The 19,929-nt window shown below is 34.5% G+C and overlaps 1 protein-coding gene across 4 annotated transcripts in view; it reads left to right on the top strand.

The window, feature by feature from the left end:
- GLCCI1 (glucocorticoid induced 1) overlaps positions 1-19,929 on the top strand; it is a 147,243-nt gene that overhangs the window by 107,147 nt on the left and 20,167 nt on the right. For 3 of the 4 annotated variants that reach the window (XM_079151806.1, XM_079151804.1, XM_079151807.1), the window contains exons 4-5: positions 12,109-12,225; positions 19,453-19,605. In XM_079151806.1, coding sequence (XP_079007932.1) covers positions 12,109-12,225; positions 19,453-19,605 — 270 coding nt within the window. The remainder of the gene's footprint in view (positions 1-12,108; positions 12,226-19,452; positions 19,606-19,929) is intronic. The other variant, XM_079151805.1, reaches the window with a different exon arrangement.

Below are 19,929 nucleotides of genomic sequence, written 5' to 3'. Positions count from 1 at the left end.
GTTTCCATTTTATCTTTTTGAAAGACTAGCAATAACTTATTATTGGGGGAGCAGGTTAAACATTGACATTTCTCTTGAATTTTTTTTCATATACATATCGTTTCCAGGCCTTTTTAAAAATCATTTTCATCTTTTCATATACCATAGGTTATCAATATGTGTATCCCTCATATACTGTGGCATCTGGACTAAATAGATATAATTTCTAGTAGCATGATTTTTTTTTCTTTGGTACCAGGGATCGAATTCAGGGGAACTTAACCACTGAGCCACATCCCCATCCCATTCCATTTTTTATTTTGAGACAGGATCTCACAGAGTTGTTTAGGGCCTTGCTGAGTTGCTGAGGCTGGCTTTGAACTCATGATCCTCCTGCTTCTGCCCAAGCTGCTGGGATTACAGGCATGTTCCACTGTGTTCAGCTATTAGCATGATTTTTGCCTATGGTTTTATTACATCTCTTTAGCATCTTTTTGATGTTATGGATGTAAATCTGGAACTCCCATCTACCTGACACATAAACACAATATGCACAAAATCAACAACAAAAAGGAAGCTGAGTCTGATATGTTAAGACTAAAACAGTTCTCCATGCATAGACTGTGAATAAAACATACATAAATATCAAAACAAGTATTTTAGTGCTCTAGAAATCAAAATAAATTGAGAAACTTTGTTTATAAAAAAACTACTGAACTTAAGAGTAAGATTAGCACAAGCTTGTGGTGTTCTTGTCTGGTGGTACTCCTCTTCCCTTCTTCCTCATCCCTAACTCTATTGGTGTGACATTTCAACCAGAATGGGCCAGGCCTTGAAAACCAGCAGATGTGTTGCCCAGATGGGAAGAGATCACTTGTTATGGAGCATTGTCAGTTGGATCTTGGCAGCAAGTGAACAGAGAGGTCCAATTTCTGAACTAGTTTGAGGTCGTAGTCCATTTTGGGGCAAGAAACAATCTTATGTACTAGTGGAATTAAATAGTTTTGAGAGGTAAAATTGTCATAGAGACTTGATAAATTCCCCATATGTCCCTTGTTGGGACTAATGAATATGCACAGCAGATAACAAAGTGGGCCCAAGCCACCCATGCATCCTTGGTCAATAAAGCCTAAGAACAGGTGCAAAACCACATTCAAGAGGGCCAGTGGAAATGAAACTCAGGTAAGATTGTAAGTTTGAATTTCAAATGTACTCAGATAAATCCTATCAGTAGGAAGAGGGGATTTTACTGGCTTGAGATAGTTTTTAAAAATATAATATTTTTAAAAATATAATATTTAGCCAAACATTGAGTCAAACACTGGAGAACAGTTTTAAAGGGTATAAAAAAGCCATGCTTAAAATAATGGAGTAGTGACATCAGTGGCCTAAAGTTACAAGGAAACAGAGCTTTAAGCCATCAAGTTACTAAAGCAACAATGACAGTAGCTTTCAGAGGGAAGTATCAATATCAGGAGTTGCTGCTCTTTTATCTGAACTGTTCAACATTCAACCAAAAATTCAGATATATACAAAGAAACAAAAATGTCTGGCACATACTCGGACCATATTTTACTGTTTAGTAGAAATTTTATCTTAAGTGTCTTTATATGTTGGATTTAGCAGACAAAGGCATCAAAACAGCTATGATTTTCAAAGAACTATAGAAAACCATGATTAAAGGAAGGTAGAACTGGTAGGACTCCAGACACTCAGTGAATGAAGAATTTCTAGACTTACAAAGAATAGTAACTAAAATTAAAAATTCACTAAATAGACTCAAACACAGATTTGAGATGACAGACAAAATCAGTAAATGTGAAGATAACACAATAGAATTTATATTGCCTGAGGAATGGGGACAGAGAGGAAAAAAAAAAAGAGAGAGAGAGAGAGAAAAGTCAAAAGAGCCACAGAGGACCAAGGGACAATATATCCTAGAAACAAATTTAATGGGAGATCCAAGAGAGAAGAGACAGAGCAGAGCAAAAATAAATAAATAAAAGTAGAAGAGTAATAGCAGAAATGTTTCTAGATTTGGTGAAAAACAAAATGCAGTGTTAAGAAGCTAAACTAACCCCAGCTAGGAAAACGCAAAAAAGAGTCATAGATACATCACAGTTAACCTGTTAAAAACCTAAAGTAAATATAAAATCTCGAAAGATGGAAGAGAAAATGAGTCATCACACATGGGGGACCTTTAACAACCAACTAACTTTTTTATCAGAAATTATGGAAACCACCAGGCATGATGTATTCAAAGTGCTAAAACAGAAAAATGTCAATCAACTATTCTGTATCCAGCAACACTAGTATTTCAAAATGAGGATGGAAAAAAGGCATTCCCATTCCCATATGAATAAGAGATTGAGAGAATTTCTTGCTGCATGCTGTCTTTAAGAGACACATCTTCAATTCAAACACATAGAGTAAAAGTGAGAAGGATATGGAAAGCAATAATGATAAGAGAACTGGAGTAGGCATATTAATACCATACAAAATAGACTTTATAGCAAACAGTATTTCTGAAGACAAGTAGGTATATTTCATAATAGTAAAAAGGTCACTATGAAAGGAAATGTAACAGTTATAAATGTATATGAATCTAACAATAGCATTCCAAAAAGCATGAGGCAAAAACCGTAAGAGGAGAAATAATGGTCTTACAGAAGTAACTGGGGATTTCAGCATCCTATTTTCAATACTTGATTTAACAACCAAGTAGACAAAGAATCAACAAGGTAATAGAAAATAAAAAAATATTAATATCAGAAGAATTAAAATGATACATTAAAGACTTCGCCATTACCAACCAACTTGAACTGACTGTGATATATAGGAAACACCACCCAGCTGTAGAATATATCCTTTAAGTACATGTGAAATGTTCTCTGAGTAATATTCTGGATCATAAAGCAAGTTTCAGTAGATTTCAAAAGATTGAAATTATGTAACAATAAATTTATTCTTAAACATCTTAATATAAAAGAAAGGCCATAAATCATTGCTTTCCTTGGGTGCGTAACTTTCTAACATACTGTTTCTGTTCTATTACTTGCCATAGATAATAGTTAATTTCCTCAAGAGCCTGAATATTTTGAATATTTGTAAGCTTTATTAGTAATTATCTATGTGCTTTTTATTGCCTATTTAGAGAATTTCATAATACATTGTATTTTTTATATCTATGAGAAAATCAATATATTTTGTAGACTTCATGTTTTTAAAATTACAGTTGGAAAAATAATTTTAAATTGTTTTCTCTAGACCGTCAAGAAACAATTGAGTTTTTTTATTGTTCCTTTGTAATCAAAGGTATTATGTGAGAAATGTATACATACATGTATTCTTTATCCATGAAAGTCTCTAAATTAAGTTGAATCATAAAAATGTTTTGTAATTCTTTTATTATCTCTGCCTCCCAGTACTGGGATTGAACCCAGGGTACTTTGCCACTGAACTATAACCTTAGCCCTTTTTATTTTTTGAGATAGGGTCTTACTAAATCTCTGAGACTGGCCTTGAATTTTTTATTCCTGCCTCATCCTCCTGAGTCACTGAGATTATAGGCATGTGCAACTGTGACTGGCCTTTCAGTATCTTTTAAAAGGTCAATCCAGTAGGAACAGTTTTTAAGATCATACACACTGCTAATCAGAAAAAAAAAAAACTTATCAGTAACTTACTGTATCAATAGAAACTGCATACAATAAGTTAATGGATTTATCAAATTTTTGTTCATTTCAATTTTAATTTACAGCTTGCAATGGCTCCAACATTAAGAGAGGAAATTACTTTGTGAAGCGGTTGAAATCATGAGCCAATACACAATGACTGGTACATATTAGTGGTTAAACCTTAATACAGTATTACTTTCAGCAACATTGTCAGGTAGTTAAGAGAGATTATAAATTGAAGTATAAATTACTGGGTTTACTATTTTCTCTCTCACATTGGAATAGGTCCTTTCTTTTCAAGTGTTTCCTCATCTGTAAAATGATTATAATAAATACAATGAATCAAGTAGATTTGTAAGCAAAGTATATTTAAAATTTAATCTATTTTTGTTAAAATGCCTCTATCAACAACTATGCCTTATTGATTGTTGTAAATATATTTTTTATTAAAACTTATTTTATGTTTATAAAAATTCTCCCAAAGCTAGCAATGTCTGTGGGAGTTAGTTCTTATGTGTGGGATATCTCTGTTTCTGAACTAGCTGGTTTATGTGGACTCTGCATATGGGCAGGCATGTATGTATGTAGGTATCAGTTTGTTTAAATTAGAATGCAGAACCTTGTTTTGAAACACTTATTCTTTGTAAGTGTTAAAGTTTGTCATGTATTCCCTGTTTCATATAAAAGAGAATACAGCTTGAAATTTATGACTTTCCAAACTTTATTAGCAGAAAAATTAGTTGGGCTAATGTAATGAGTAATTGTTTGGGGGAGAGGATATCTTACTTTGCTCAGCTCTTATCAAAATTTTCATTATGTTCTCACATTTTATAAGATTTCTTTATCTTCTGTGAGTTATTAACTTAATCCTTCAGGCAATATAGAATGATAGTCGTGTTACTCAGCTTTGTGTTACTGTTAACAAAATAACTTAGATAATCAACCTAAAAGGGGGAAAGGTTTTTGGCTCACAGTTTCAATGGTTTTAGTCCATGTCACTTGGCCTTGTTGTTTTGGGTCTGTGGTGGTAGCATAGTACATCATGGTGGGAATTCATAGTAGATGAGACCAGTTTATCTTGTGGTGGTTGGAAAGCAAAGAAAGAGACAATAAGGACCAGAATCCCGGGATCTCCTCCAAAGTCATGCCCCCAGTGACTTAACATTCTTCCACAAGGCCCCATCTCTGAAAGGCTGTGCCATCTCCCAGAAGCACCATAAGCTGAGGACCAAGTCATTAACACAGGGTCATTTGGGGAACATTCCACAAACTAGATAATAGTGTTTATAAGAGCAGACTCTGAAAGTCTGTTTCTTGATTTCAAACTCAGTTTCACTACTGAACTGTGCAACTTTTAGCAAGCTTTTTAACCTTATGACCTCTCTTTCTTCACCTCTGAAATGGGTATAGTAATATCTATCTCAGTATGTTTTTGTTGAAAAATAAATGAGATGGTTCACTTAAGAGCAAGTGGCACAGTAACTTCTACATTGTTGGTGCTCAACAAATAGTACTTAGGCAAATTTTAACAATGCTTTCTTTTGGTGGTTGACAAAGTCATCAAACAAACTGGCCTACAAATTGCTCTTCGAATAATCATTAGAAAGTAGATGTTACTAGTCAGAATGAGCCTTTTCAGCATGCTGAATTATAATTTGTTTGAACTGTGTTACCTCTGTTTGACAAAGGATGAATTTCTGTTGCAGAACTATCTCTGCATAAAGAGGATATGTTCTGATGTCTCGTTTAATTGTTAGAAATATCATTAAAAGAAACATGTAAAGTTGTATATTTGCATAGGTCTATTTTCTAGTAGCTCATTCCTCTTTTCCATGCAAGACAGGCAGTATAGCTAGCTCCCCAGGTCTCTGTAACTTTTCCGTAGGAATCCATCTACTTTCAGCACCTTTCCTACTTGGCATCTTATAACCTAGTATAAGTGGGCATGCCATTTCTCCCCTTCCATGTAATTGAACTTAGAATTCTTGCCTCTTGTTAGCCAAGTCACTGCTTTCTGCTCTTTAGCTGACCCTTCACTGACGTGGTATTGCCCCCAGAAAATCTATAATTAAGCCTATCATGACCTCCCCACCCCTTCACACACACACCAGCAATGTATGGAGAATTACAGTTGTTTCATATCTTTGCTCTCATTTGGTGTTAGACAGTCTAATTCGTACTAGTTTCATGAGAATGCTGTTGGGCACCTTATTCTATTTGTATTGCCCATTTCAGTATTCTCTTGCCTGTGTGCTTGTTGAGGTTTTTTGCCTACTCTCTTTTTGATTATTGCTTCATAGGAGTTCTTCACATTTTCTGGAATGAGTCTTTTGTTGTATATATATGTTGTGAATATCCTTTCCCAGGGTATGCATGATCTGCCTTTTCACTCCATTATAGTATCTTGACTTTATTGTTAAAAGGTGAAAAATCACAGCCTCATTTTTCTTTTGGTTTCTATTTAAATGCATTTTAGCTTGTAGTTACATGTTCTAGATGTCCTGCCAACCTTATAGGGCACCTTTGTGTGGATTAGAAAAAAGCAAACCTCTCTGAGTGCATGCAGTCCCACTGGCATACCATTTTTTAAAATAGAACATGCCTTTAAATGAAGAAAAAGTCTTCCAGAAGCTTCAGTACTCTGGCAAGATTTACAGCATGCTGAGGGGAGCTTGATCTGGCCTGGCTTTTAATCCTTAATTTTAATAGTCAGTACTCAAACTGTCTGATACAAAATGGCAGCTCACAACATATTATCTTAAAGTGTTTGAAGTTTTTAGCTATTGAATAGAAGTTATATATACTTAAGTTATACATTCTGTCTTTACTTTTCAAAGATAGATAGTTTTGTTAAGTTTGGGGAATAGATATTCAAAATTAATTCCCAGTTTTGAGTGAATTATGTCTTAAAAATTTGATTAAAAGTTAGATGTCTGACACCCAGAACATGTTTTTCACTCTAACACATTTTCTATGGAATTCCAGTTCTAAACTAACCTATGATAATCTTATCACTATATGTAGCAGTCCTATAGCAAGTACCATTCAACTCTCTTAGGATAACAGTGATGAACTCCCTATCTTGTGATGCAGTGGAATGTGAACTCAGAAAGGCTGACCTTGGTAGAGGTTCAGAGCTACGGATGAAATGGGGAAAAAAATCATAACTTCTTCTGCTCTTCCTCCAAGAGATATCTTTGTGTTTGTTCTTCATTGGTACTAGAGTTGGAGGAAAGAGGTGGCTTCAGATAGCCATGGAGGCTCTTTAGTATCAAAAGGAAAAGAAAAGAAAATTCTAATGTAGAAGGCCAAAGTATTTGCAGTTCTCTGTGTTCTTCTTCTCTGTGTGGTTTAAATAGCCCAGGGACCTCTGGTATTCTGAGGCAAAGGAGAGGTTTATGGCATAGCAGTCTTCTGTTCATGTCACGTGCTTCTAAACTAGAATTTGTAATGTTCTCGGTGCATATTTAGGAAAATGAACTTTCCTTGTATCCTAATGAATACTAAATTGTAAATAAGACCATAGATATTTTATACATTCCAAAGAAAAACTTTTGTGAAAAAGTATAAAGTTGCATTGCTAAAGTTGGTATTCCAAGCAAGTTAATAGGTAGCATAGTATATGCTTTTTGTATCTGTTTATTAAACCTGCTTAGAACAGAAATTTTCTGGTATATTTTAATGTCTCAGAAGTCTTGCAAAACAGCCTGATTAAGAAAAATCGAAAGCATTCCCTCTAAAAACTGGGAAAAAACAGGGATGCCCTCTTTCACCACGTCTATTCAACATATTCCTTGAAACCTCAGCCAGAGCAATTAGACAAAAGAAAGAAATTAAAGGGATATAACTAGGAAAAGAAGAGCTTGAACTATCCCTATTTGCCCATGACATAATTCTATATTTAGAAGACCCCAAAAACTCCCAACAGAAAACTTCTAGAACTCAAATTCAGCAAAGTAGCCAGATATGAAATTAACACCCATAAATCAGTTGCACTGCTCTACATTAGTGATGAATCAACTGAAAGAAATGAGGAAAACTATCCATTCACAATAGGCTAAAAACAGCAACAATAACAAAAACCAACCAACCAAACTAACAAACAAAAAAACCCAAGAACCTTGAGAAACAAAAGAGGTAAAAGACCTCTACAATGAAAACTACAGAACACTAAAGAAAGAAGTTGAAGAAGACCTTCAAAGATGGAAAGATTTCCCATGTTCTTAGATAGGAAGAATTAATTTGTCGAAATAACCATACTACAAAAGCACTATACAGATTTAATTAAATTCTTATTAAAATTAGAATGACATTCTTCATAGAAATAGAAAAAGAAGTCATGAAATTCATTTGGAAAAATAAAAATAAGAGGCCCAGAATAGCCAAAGCAATCCTAAGCAAGAAAAGTAAAGCAGGAAGCGTCACAATACCCAGACCTTAAATTATACTACAGAGCTGCAGTAACAGAGACAGCATGATATTGGCACCAAAACAGACAGGAAGACCAGTGGAACAGAACAGAAGACACAAAGACAAACCCATATATATATATATATATATATATATATATATATATATATATGTTATCAATATATGTAGTTATCTCATCTTAGACAAAGGTGCCTTACTGTTGGAGAAAAGATAGCCTCTTCAACAAATGGTGCTGGGAATATTGGAAATCCATGTGTAGTAGAATGAAATTTAATCCTTATCTCTCATGCTACACAAAACTCAAAGTAAATCAGGGACCTAGGCATTAGATCCGAGACCCTGTACCTACTAGTAGAAAAAGTAGGCCCCAAATGTCTTTCATGTCAGCTAAGGAACTGACTTCCTCAACAAAACTCCTGAAGGGCAAGAAATAAAATCAAGAATCAATAAATGGGATGATATCAAACTAAAAAACTTCTTCACAGGAGAAGAAACACTCAAGAAGGTGAAGAGAGAGCCCACAGAATGGGAGAAAATCTTTGCCACCTGCACCACAGATAGAGCATTAATCTCCAGGATATACAATGATCTCAAAAAACTTACCACCAGAAAAACAAATAACCCAAACAATAAATGGGCAAAAGAACTTAACAGGCACTTCATAGAGGAAAAAATATAATCAATCAACAAATATATGAAAAAAGGTTCAACATGTCTAGCAATTAGAGAAATGCAAAATAAAACTGCACTGAGGTTCCATCTCACTTCTGTCAGAATAGCAATTATCAAGAATACAAGTAACAATGTTGGTGAGGATGTGGGGAAAAAGGTACACTCATACATTGCTGGTGGGACTGCAAATTGGTGCAACCACTATGGAAAGCAGAATGGAGATTCTTCAAGAAACTTGGAATGGAACCGCCATTTGTGACCTAGTTATCCCAGTCCTTGGTGTATATCCAAAGGACTTAAAATCAGCATACTACAGTGACACAACCATGTCAAGGTTTATAGTATCTCAATTCACAATAGCAAAACTGGAACCAAGCTGGGTGCCCTTCAACAGATGAATGGATAAAGAAATGTGGTATATATACACAATGGAATATTACTCAGTCATAAAGAAGAATGAAATTATGACATTTGTTGGTAAATGGATGAAAGCTCAGTGAAATAAGCCAATCCCAAAAAACCAAAGGCCAATGTTATCTCTGACATGTGAATACAAACACACAATAAGGGGGTGTGTGGAATAGAAGTTCATTGGATTAGACAAAGGAGAATGAAGGGAAGGGGGTTGTAATAAGAATGACAGTAGCATGAATCGAAAATAACTTTCCTATGTTCATATGTGCATGAACACATAACCAGTGAAACTCCACATCATGTACAACCACAAGAATGAGATCCTAATTAGAATAAGTTATATTCCCTGTATGTGTAATATGTCAAAGTATGCTCTACTGTCATGTAAATTCAATGAGAACAAATAAAAAAGATTAATTAAGATTATTTTTATTTTTAAAGACTATTTAAAAACAAATAATTACTATAGTTGCATGTCCTCCATGGGCGAGGAAAAGTGTTTCTGTCAGAGGGATAAACTGACTGTGAACTAATCGCTAAGAAATTTATGTAATAGAAAAAACAACAGGAGACAATTATCTTTTGAATGGGGGCGTGATGTGTTGAGCCATTCAAGGGTCTGACTTTAGCAAAATGGAGGAGTGCACGTTTCCTTTATTTATAGTGGTACAGATCAAAAGAGGGATTGGTAGGAGCTTCTTCCATGAGAAACAGGTTGAGGTGGGGCTAAGCAAGACATTTTGCTCTAACACGCTGGTCACTGGCACATCTAGGGCCTGCAAATTCTGGCGGTGAGCCACTGCACCGAAACCATACTCTAGGCAATCTGGAACAATTTCTCATGATTGCCAGTTCCCAGGAGCCAAATTCCCATGTCTAATAGATCAGCTAAGCCTGGATTTTATTTGCTGGCCATATATAGCACCCCACAAATTACAGATTGCTTTGATTAATCTCTGGGCATTCTGGGTTCTTCTATACAAGCTCTTAGCATTTTCAAAACACTACTAAAACATATTCAGAAAACACTTAATCCTGATTAAATAATTTGTGCAATATTAAATTCTATTAACTTTTTATAGAGAATAGTTTATCTTGATTTATAATAATTACTAATTTTGATCTCTTGTGAAAATTAACATTCTCTATAAAAACCTGTTATTTCAACAAATAGTAAGGAACACAAATATTAACACAAACTTATTTGTATGTCTTTTGAAAGGACATTGTATGACAGATTCATAAGCTTCAAAGGGTTTAAAAAAACTAAAAGGATCTAAAGATCTTAATATAAGAGAAGACTATAAACTATTCCTTTGTTTGGGTGCTTAATTTTGTAGCATACTGTTGTTTCCTGTCTACTCTTTGCCACAGGTAAAAATTAGTTTCCTAAACAACCCAAATACTTTTCCCCTTGAGCATTTATGGTCTCTAATTGTAATTGTCTATTATGCTTTTTATTGTTGTGGTTATTTAAGATAAATATTTAGAGAATTTCATAATACACTGTATTTTTGCTGTATCTCTCTGAGGAAAATATATGTATTTTACAGACTTTGTGTTTACCTTTACTTTGTGTTTACCTTGTAGGTTACCTTGTAGGGTAAATAAAACTGGGCTCACCGTATTTGTTGATTGATTAATATTGTCATCTTTTATACAAGGAAATATAATACTGGTATAAAATTACTTACAAAAATTAACAATGGTTCCTATATTAGGCTCTTTTCCATTGTTATAACAAAATACCTGAATATTGTCTAAAGAAAAGAAGTTGATTTAGCTTACACTTTTGGAGGCAGAAAGTCTACGATCAGGCAGCCCCATCTGGTTTGGTCTCTGGTGAGGGCTCCCTTGGCTGTATCACATCATGACAGATGGCTTTATGGTGGAAGGATGCATGAGAGGAAGGGATCACGTGGAGAGACAGGGATCCAGAGCCAGTCTTGCTGTTTTGAAACAACCCTTGTGAAAACTACCCAGGGTCCCATTAGAAGTATACCATTACTTTCTGAGGACAGCATCCCTAATGATCTATTCACATTTCACTAGACCTACCTCTTAAAGGTTCCATATAACCTCCCAATAGGCTTTACCTTTTAAAGGTCCTACTATTTCTTAGCTTTGCCACACTAGGGACTAAGCTTTCAACATGTGAACCCTTGAGGGACATGCTTAAACCATATCCATACCATAGTAGTTTCCTTCCCTTTATAATTTATTTTTACTTACAGTCTAACACATATAAAGTAGATTGTATACTGCCTAAAATGTTTAAGTGGTTTAATGATTCCAGGTCAGGTTATAGTGTGTGTGTGTGTGTGTGTGTGTGTGTGTTTTAAACCTAGGAGTGTGAGCTTTTCATTTAGGAGAACATATTCTAAATTACATTTATTTTTAAAAGTGTATGACTAAAGAGTAATAGATACTAAATACTAAGAAGTTATTTATACTAAATATCATTGATACTCCTCACCACTATTGGGATTGCAATTTTAAAATATTTAATTATTTATAAATGAAATTCATTTGTTTACATAAGACAGTAACTCAAATTTGAATGTGGTTCCTATTTTAAAAGATCAGGTTTGAATTCAGTCAGTAAGCAACTGAAATATTTCTCACAAAAAATACTTTATAAAGAAAGCTATTTCTGGCATTACATAAATCTGAAATAATCTGTGAAAATTGAGTCTACATATTTACCAATAACATTATTTAAATTTGTAGCAGTGAAACGTTTGTATCCTACATTTCTCATTTTCAATAGCCTTAATAAAAAAATCTTGAAAAATAAAATCATCGTGGTGAAGTATTATCTCTTGAAATCTTTGAGGAAAAAAGTCATTTATCAATTACCCAAATCTGAAAAAAAAAATACCAAAAAATTGGTATTCACTTTTGTTCTCTTACCTCTCCATCCCTCCCCCCAAAGCAGATTGCCAAACTGAGGCAGCAGCTTCAACGCAGTAAACAAAGTAGTCGTCACAGCAAGGAGAAAGATCGGCAGTCACCTCTCCATGGCACCCATATAACAATCAGTCACACTCAGGTAAGCAAAATTCTTCTTGTCTGGATTTGAAAAATTCCTTATGGTTCAATTTATCAAGGGAGAATTAATAATTTTAGGTGTTAAAAAATACAACAAAACCTTTACTACTGTTTGTTAAATTGTTATGAGATTTTTTTTTAAAGCCTTATTTTTAACCATTTAATAACAGACATCACAGAGTATAGTGATCCGAAGAATACTGACCCGACTTGAATTCATACTTCATGTACTTATTGAACAAGTATGGGCACTTCTTGTTTAATCTTCCTAGTAGTTCCTTAACCCATCTGTTTCTGTATCCCTCTCTGTATTTTACCTTAATTTTGCTTATGAAGAAATTGAAAAACTTTTTAATCCCCCCCCAAAAAAATGTACTAACAAACATATCCCATGGATCAAAATTTAAGGAAACTTCTCTAGCCCAAATATGTTTACAAATATTGATATAAATCTTAGTAAATCAAATATGATACTGTAGCAGAAGAAGGCCAAACAACATATCAAAACAAGTCCAGTACAGGAATTGAGTCAACTTTGGAAAGATGTTAATTTAGTAAGTTTTGAAGTAGGAAAAAAATCATTTGATTTTCTTGATGTTGAATAACACTTGATAAAAACTATCCATTTGTGATGTTAAAAAGATACTCTTATTAAACTAAAAATGAAATATTTCCTCATGTGACTAACTGAAAATGTAGTAGTGAGACCCTGTCAGCAAAATATTGGCAGCATTACTATAGAGTTAAAATTCTGTAATTTTGTAATTATTGATTTTTTTAGAGAGGACAGTAGGAAAAAAAAGACATTGGTATTTGCATATGATGTATAGGTAGAAAAATCAGTGATTAATGATGTTACTAAAACCAATTATAGGGTCCCTACAGTGAAAAACACTAGCAATATCAAGTGTTGATGAAGATATGGAACAATTAGAACAAGCACACATTGCTTGTGGGAATGCAGAGTGGTACAACCACACTGTCAGTTCATCATTTTCTTAAGAAATTAAGAATATGTTGAACAACTCAGAATTTCCACTCTTTGGTATCTCATCACAAGAAATAAAAGCATATATCCATACAAAAACTTGTACATGGATGTTTTGTAGGCATTACTACTAATAATAAACATGGAAATGAATACTCATCAACAGTCAATAGATATTCCAGTCAATAAATATTCCATATCCATACAATATAATACTACTCAGTAGTAAAACAGAAGGAAAACTAATCCATGTGGTATGATGATTGAATATCAAAAACATTATGCTGAGTGAAAGAATTTAGGAGCAAAAGTCTACTACAATACTGTATGATTTGCTATATTCTCAAAAAGTCAAAATTATAGAAACAAAGTATTGGGGATGGGAATTGACTGCAAAAAAGTTCTTGGAAATTTGAAGCATGGGGAGGGATAGAGGTTGTAAATGTGACTATACTGATAGTGTGATGACTATGTTTAACAAAGCTTAACTAACTGCATACTTAAAATGGGGTGATTTTTTCTTATATATTGATCATACCTCATCAAAGGTATAAAACAAACTGACAAGTCTCAGTCACTTGAAGTGAAGATTTATATATGTCTGCCTTTTTCTTCTTAATCTGATAGAATTGGCAAAATTGGCATATTTATTTGATTTATTTCAAGCACTATCTCTAGGAATGCAATGCACTTACATTTGATCAATTGACTTGTTGATTTAACAAAAAGACACAGTTTTTCATATTTACTTAAAAATAATTATCTTGAGATTCAAGATAGTAGGTTAGAGGAAAGTGCCATTCCTAGTTGCTCCGTGGCTCGGGATTCAAGCAGCAGGAGTACTGCTTCTCTGCAAGGTTGGTGAAAGATGGATTTCACTAAAACTCAATATTGTACAGAATGTCTTAGAGACTCAGAAATTTCGGTCCCTTAAACAAAGAAGAAAGACTGCCTTGAAACTAAGCTGGTTGTGGCAGTAGCAATAGTGGTGCTAGTTAAGCACAAAGGGAAGGAAAACAGAAACATAATGGACAGATTTAGAAAAAACCTGAGATCAGACTGCCTTTAGCTGATCCAGAGGCTGCACTGTGCACTGGTGCTTGAAGAGTGCCCTGTGTTTCCCAACTGGCCTCAGAGAGCTGAATTGGAGCCTTTTTGAGTTGGCCACTCTGCAGCTTCTCCTATGGGAGCCAGGAGATCTCAGCCAACTGGGCTGCACTGTCCTGGCAAGTGCCTACCATATCACCTAAGGTGTACCTAGCAAAAGAAAACAGGTAATATTTTACCCAGGGGAATTCAAGTCAGAAAAGTGAAGGAGGAGTCCAACTCTCTACCCACTTTGAGTCTGGAGATTGATGCAACCACCTAAAGTGGGTTGGGAATCTGAACAGAACAGTGTGAATACACTCAGGTACTAAGCCTGAGAAGGCTGTGTTCATGGGCAGCAGAGAGGGTGAAGGATTGTTCCCACCTAGTGAGTAAAATCCTTGAGAGGTTTCTGAGTTCCAGACTCCTAGCAGAGATTGGCAGGTGCCAGGCTGTAGAGGTGTGTTGATTTAATCACATCAGAATAGACACCACCCAGGAAAGCCTCAGAGGCCTGACTATACCTAAGGCCCATCTGCCAGAACTCCACTTATAGAACTCTGCAGCAGCCCCACCTTGGGAATACTTTGGTCTGTGTAGACAGAACTCTCAACTAACAGTACTTCCCATCCCATCCTACCTCATACTGGGGAAAAGAGAAGCTGAGAATTATTTGAACCAGCTTCAGTCTTGGGCCACTCCAAGACATGGTACCTTGATGAGCAACACAAAAAGAGGAAGAGGTTAACAACCCCAACCTTCGCTCTTGCTCTTTATTACATATAGCTCAAGAAGAAATGACAAAGACAATCGGGCATAGACAGTGACCATCTTTTCTCACTGACTATTTTGACCATCTCAGTGGAGATGATACATGCCTTCATTCTTCATTAAGAATCTCTTTTTTTGTTGTTTGTTTCTTTGTTTTTGTTGTTTTTTGTTTTTTCATTTTTGCTGTGCTGATTGGTTCATGGACACATAAATACATATACGTATTTGTTTCTTTTTTTTTTTCTCATTTTTAGTAGTTTTTAAATGTAAATGTTTTTCCTTGTCTTTTGAGGGTTAGGGTTTTTGCTTAGTATATTTTGGTGTTGTTTTTTATTGTTTTCATTTGTCTCTTGTTTCTCTTTCTTTTTTTTTCCTGCTAACATCTAAATTCTATTGTTATCTTTCTCACTCTCCCTTTACTTTGTTTCTTCTGTTTTTTTCTCTTTCCTTAAAACCATCACATGGTAGCTCTTCTGCATTCTCTGTTCACTTTTTGAAATTGAAAATTCTTTTCTGTTTTCCTAACACATTTTCTTTTAATTACTGTATTTTTACCATCTTTTAGCACTAATTTGTTTTTAGAACTTATGTCCCCACCATTAATGTTGTTGTAGTTATTACTGCTGTGTATGACGTAGTTGACCCTGTAGTTTGCTTTAATGCCAGATATTGTTCATCATTACTTATTGTTTTTGCTGTTGGCGATTGCTGACCCTACCGTTTCTTTTCTTTCTTTCTTTCTTTTTTTTTGTTTTGTTTTGTTTTGTTTGTGGCAGTTAACATTGTAGATGTCATAGTAGGGAAAAAGTATTTAGTTTGATGTTGTATATTGTTTTCACTGGTTGTTGCTGTTGTTTGTTTCCCCCTATTCTGTAAGGTACTGGGAACCTACAGGGATACTGTAAGTTAGGGACACTAAGTTCACAGAGTAGGAACTCTGCTGCTGATCTAAACTCAACCAAAAGACAGTGTGCCTTGTTCCACACAAATTAATGACACTTAACCTTCATCTATACTTCAATACAAGGAATAAAAGAGACAAAACCCAATCTAACAACCAAACCCCAAGTAGAAAGTATTAGGTGCGTGCCCCCAGGTCCCACCTATAGATGTTCATTGCTTACAGCAAAAACAAAAATAACAGAAAGGCTGCAGATAACACACCTACAAGGATGTCTCAATCTAGATCACTCTAGGAAACTTTGACAAGGAAAGATTATGCCCTAAAAAGACTCAAACGAAAGAATGGAAGAGAAATCGCTTCTAAAAGATGCATACAGGAATACAAGAAATACGAAAAAAAACAAGGTAACACAGCACCTCCTAAAGTTCATGATTCACAGCAAATGACCCCCAAAATATTGAAGTGGATGAAATATCAGATAAGGAATTCAAAAGAATTCTTATAAAAACAATCAATGAATTCTAAGAGAACACAGAAAAACAACTGACTGAATTAGAAAGACTACAATTGAGAAATTCAATTAAGGTGATGGTAATATTGAAAAAGAACCAAACAAATCTGGGTAATGAAAGATACAATAAATCAAAATGTTCACTTGAAAGTTTAATAGAGTAGACCATGCTGAAGACAGAATCTCAGAGCTGGAAGACAAAGTGGTCAACCTTGAACATTCAGATAGCATTAAAGAAAACAAAAAAAAAATCCGTGATCAGAACATTCAAGAACTCTGGGACACAATGAAGAGATCATTGGAATTGAGGAGGACTGTGAGATGTGGGCTAATGGAATGGATAAACTCTTCAACAAAATAGTAGCAAACTTTTCCAAACCTTCAGAATGAGATGGATATCTAGATACAGGAGGTATTCAGAACACCAAATAAAAAAGATCAAGAAGGAACCTCTCCATGACACATTATAATTAAAATGCCTAACATACAGAATAAGAATAGAATTTTAAAAGCCTCAAGAGAAAAAAATGTCAGGTTGTTTAGAGGCAAGCAACCAAGATTGCTTTATCCAGCAAAGCTGTCCTTCAAAATCAAAAGGGAACTCCTAGAAGAAAATGTAGGGCCAGAAATCCACCTTTTAGGCACAGGCAATGACTTTCTCAGTAAGGCCCCTAAGGCTCAATAAATAATGCCATGAGTTAATAAATGGGACAGCATCAAACTAAAAAGCTCCTGTACACCAAAGGAAACCACAGAAGAGAAAATATAAATATATTTAATATATATATAAATATATATAAAGAGGAAACCACAAAAGAGAAAAAAAAAATCTAGCTACTTTTTTAATAGGACTAATATCTAGAATATGTAAAGAGTTCAAAAAACTTTATACCCAAATCAAATAACCCCATTAGAAATGGGCAAATGAATTAAGTTGACAACTTCTCAAAAGAAGAAATACAGGTGGCCAACAAAAAAAATATTCAAAATCATTAGCCATTAGGGAAATGCAAATCAAAACTACACTGAGATCTCATCTCGCACCAGTCAGAATGTCAGTCATCAAGAAAAATAATAGAGCTGGGGATATAGCTCAATTGGTAGAATGAGTATTCGCCTCGCAAGCACAAGGCCCTGGGTTCAATCACCAGCACCACAAAAAAAAAAAAAAAAATAATAATAATAATAATGCTGGAGAGGATGTGGAGAAAAAGGAACTCTTAGACACTGTTGGTATGAGTGTAAATTAGTAAAACCACGCTGAAAATCTGTATGGAGGTTCCTCAGAAGACTAGACATGGAACTGCCAGATGACTGAGCTATACTATTCCTTGGTATTTATCCTGAAGAATTAAAGCCATCTTACTACTAATAGTAATGCAGGCATATCAATGTTTATAGTGGCACAAATAATAATACCCAACTAGGAACCAGCCTAGGTATGCATCAACAGATGAATGGATAAAGAAAATACACAATGGAATTTTATTTAGCCATAAAAACAAATGAAATTATGGCATTTGCTAGAAAATGGATGGAACTAGAGACCATCATGTTAAGCAAAATAAATCATACTCCTAAGATCATGGGTTGTACAAATGTGTAACAACAAATCCTATCAATATATATAACTAAAATGCACCAATAAAACCAATAACAATGTGGAGGAAATTATCTTTTGATACACAAATATTTGTTGATTATAGTTGAAGTCTAGAATGTGCTTTAAAGAACTTAAAGAACACCAGCAAAAAAAAAAGGTTTAAATTATCAGATATTAATTTTTTAAGCACTCCTGAGGGCTATGTCAGTCTAATTGTTTTTGATTGGATTTCAGTCTTTCCCCCTTTTTATTCATCAAAATCCCAATGAGATGACTAGCTAAAATATAAAGAGAAAAATTTCCTAGTTTTCTCTTAATGTTAAATATAATGAAAAAATGTAAAATTGAACTTAAAAGAAATATGCAGACTATATATCTTTGTTGAGTACCTGAAAAATAAAAAAGATATAAATGGAAAGTCTTCACATACTAATGTATGGGAAGATAATATGAGAGAGTTGAATGGGCAGCAGTTCATAAATGGCAGAAGCACAGCCCTGAGTTTGGGAAACACTAGTGCTGACCAGCGACTAGAAGTTCGCCTCATTTCAAATCATATATGTCAATTTTAATCATTCAGTGTAAGCTGAGATGACACATTGTTTTAAATTTTACCTTGTTAATCTGTCTTATTTCCTTCCCATTGTATGATTTCCTTGAGCATGGATGGTTCATTGACAGTTTTTGGTAACTCCTACAACAGCTATCAGAGGTGCTTAATTTTTGAGAATGCCTGCAAAAACCATTTGAAAATAACCTTGAAGTTATTGAGTGAGTGTTGAGTTTAGCAGTATCATTGCTATATTGCTTAATAATCCATAGGTTTTCTTAAATGGTTAAAGTGGAAATGAAAAATAATACTGAAAGGTATTTTGGCACTATATAGGAAACATCTTTTAAACACACTGATCTGTATGGTGGAGACACATGATTTCAACTATGTTTTCCCAATAAAACACAAAAAGGGAAATGAAAGAAACAGTGCTGAAGATTCTGTCTGCCATCCTACTGAACATATATGTACATTATACAGTTATACCTTGACATCTGCATAAAGGGATTTTCAAGGACTTTTTTGACTCATATAATTTTTACCTTACTTTAGAATTACATTTTTTGTATATGTACCTGAATTATTAATGTTTTTAAAATGTCCAAAATGACTCTGCTCTTGAGTTTCAGTTTTAAGGTTTTTTTGTTTGTTTTATTGGTGATGCTGACAATTAAGCCAGGGCCTTGCATATGCCAGGCAAGAGCTCTGCTACTGAGCTACATCCGTAAACCCTTTGATTTTTAAGGTTTACCATTCTTTTTAGTTCTTGATTGCTTTGATCAAAAATAATTTGACACTATCTTCTGCCTCAGGCTACTGGATCAAGGTCAGTTCCTATGCCACTGTCAAATGTATCAGTGCCAAAATCGTCGGTTTCACGTGTGCCCTGCAATGTAGAAGGAATAAGTCCTGAATTGGAAAAAGTATTCATTAAGGAAAATAATGGGAAAGAGGAAGTGTCCAAGGTAAGGTTCCATGTGATATTTGAATTATTTATTTCTATAATATTATTAAATATCTCAGAAATACTTTTTTAGGTAACAACTTTATGGAGAAATAATTTACATACCATATAAATTACTCAGTTAGTATACAATTCAGTAGTCTTCAGCATATTCACAGAGTTGTGCAAACGATCACCAACATCAAGGCACTTTCATCACCCCAGGAAGAAGCTTTGGCAGTCACCTGTCATTTCTCTGTAACACTCCAGGTCCTAGGTAATCACTAGTTTTCTCCCTGGGCCTATGAATTTTCCTATTCTAGATATTTCAGATAAATTGGATCAC

This window comes from Sciurus vulgaris (genome assembly GCF_902686455.1).
Source record: "Sciurus vulgaris genome assembly, chromosome: 8".
Classification (NCBI taxonomy): Eukaryota; Metazoa; Chordata; class Mammalia; order Rodentia; family Sciuridae; genus Sciurus; species Sciurus vulgaris.
This window is presented reverse-complemented; position numbering and strand designations above follow the sequence as displayed.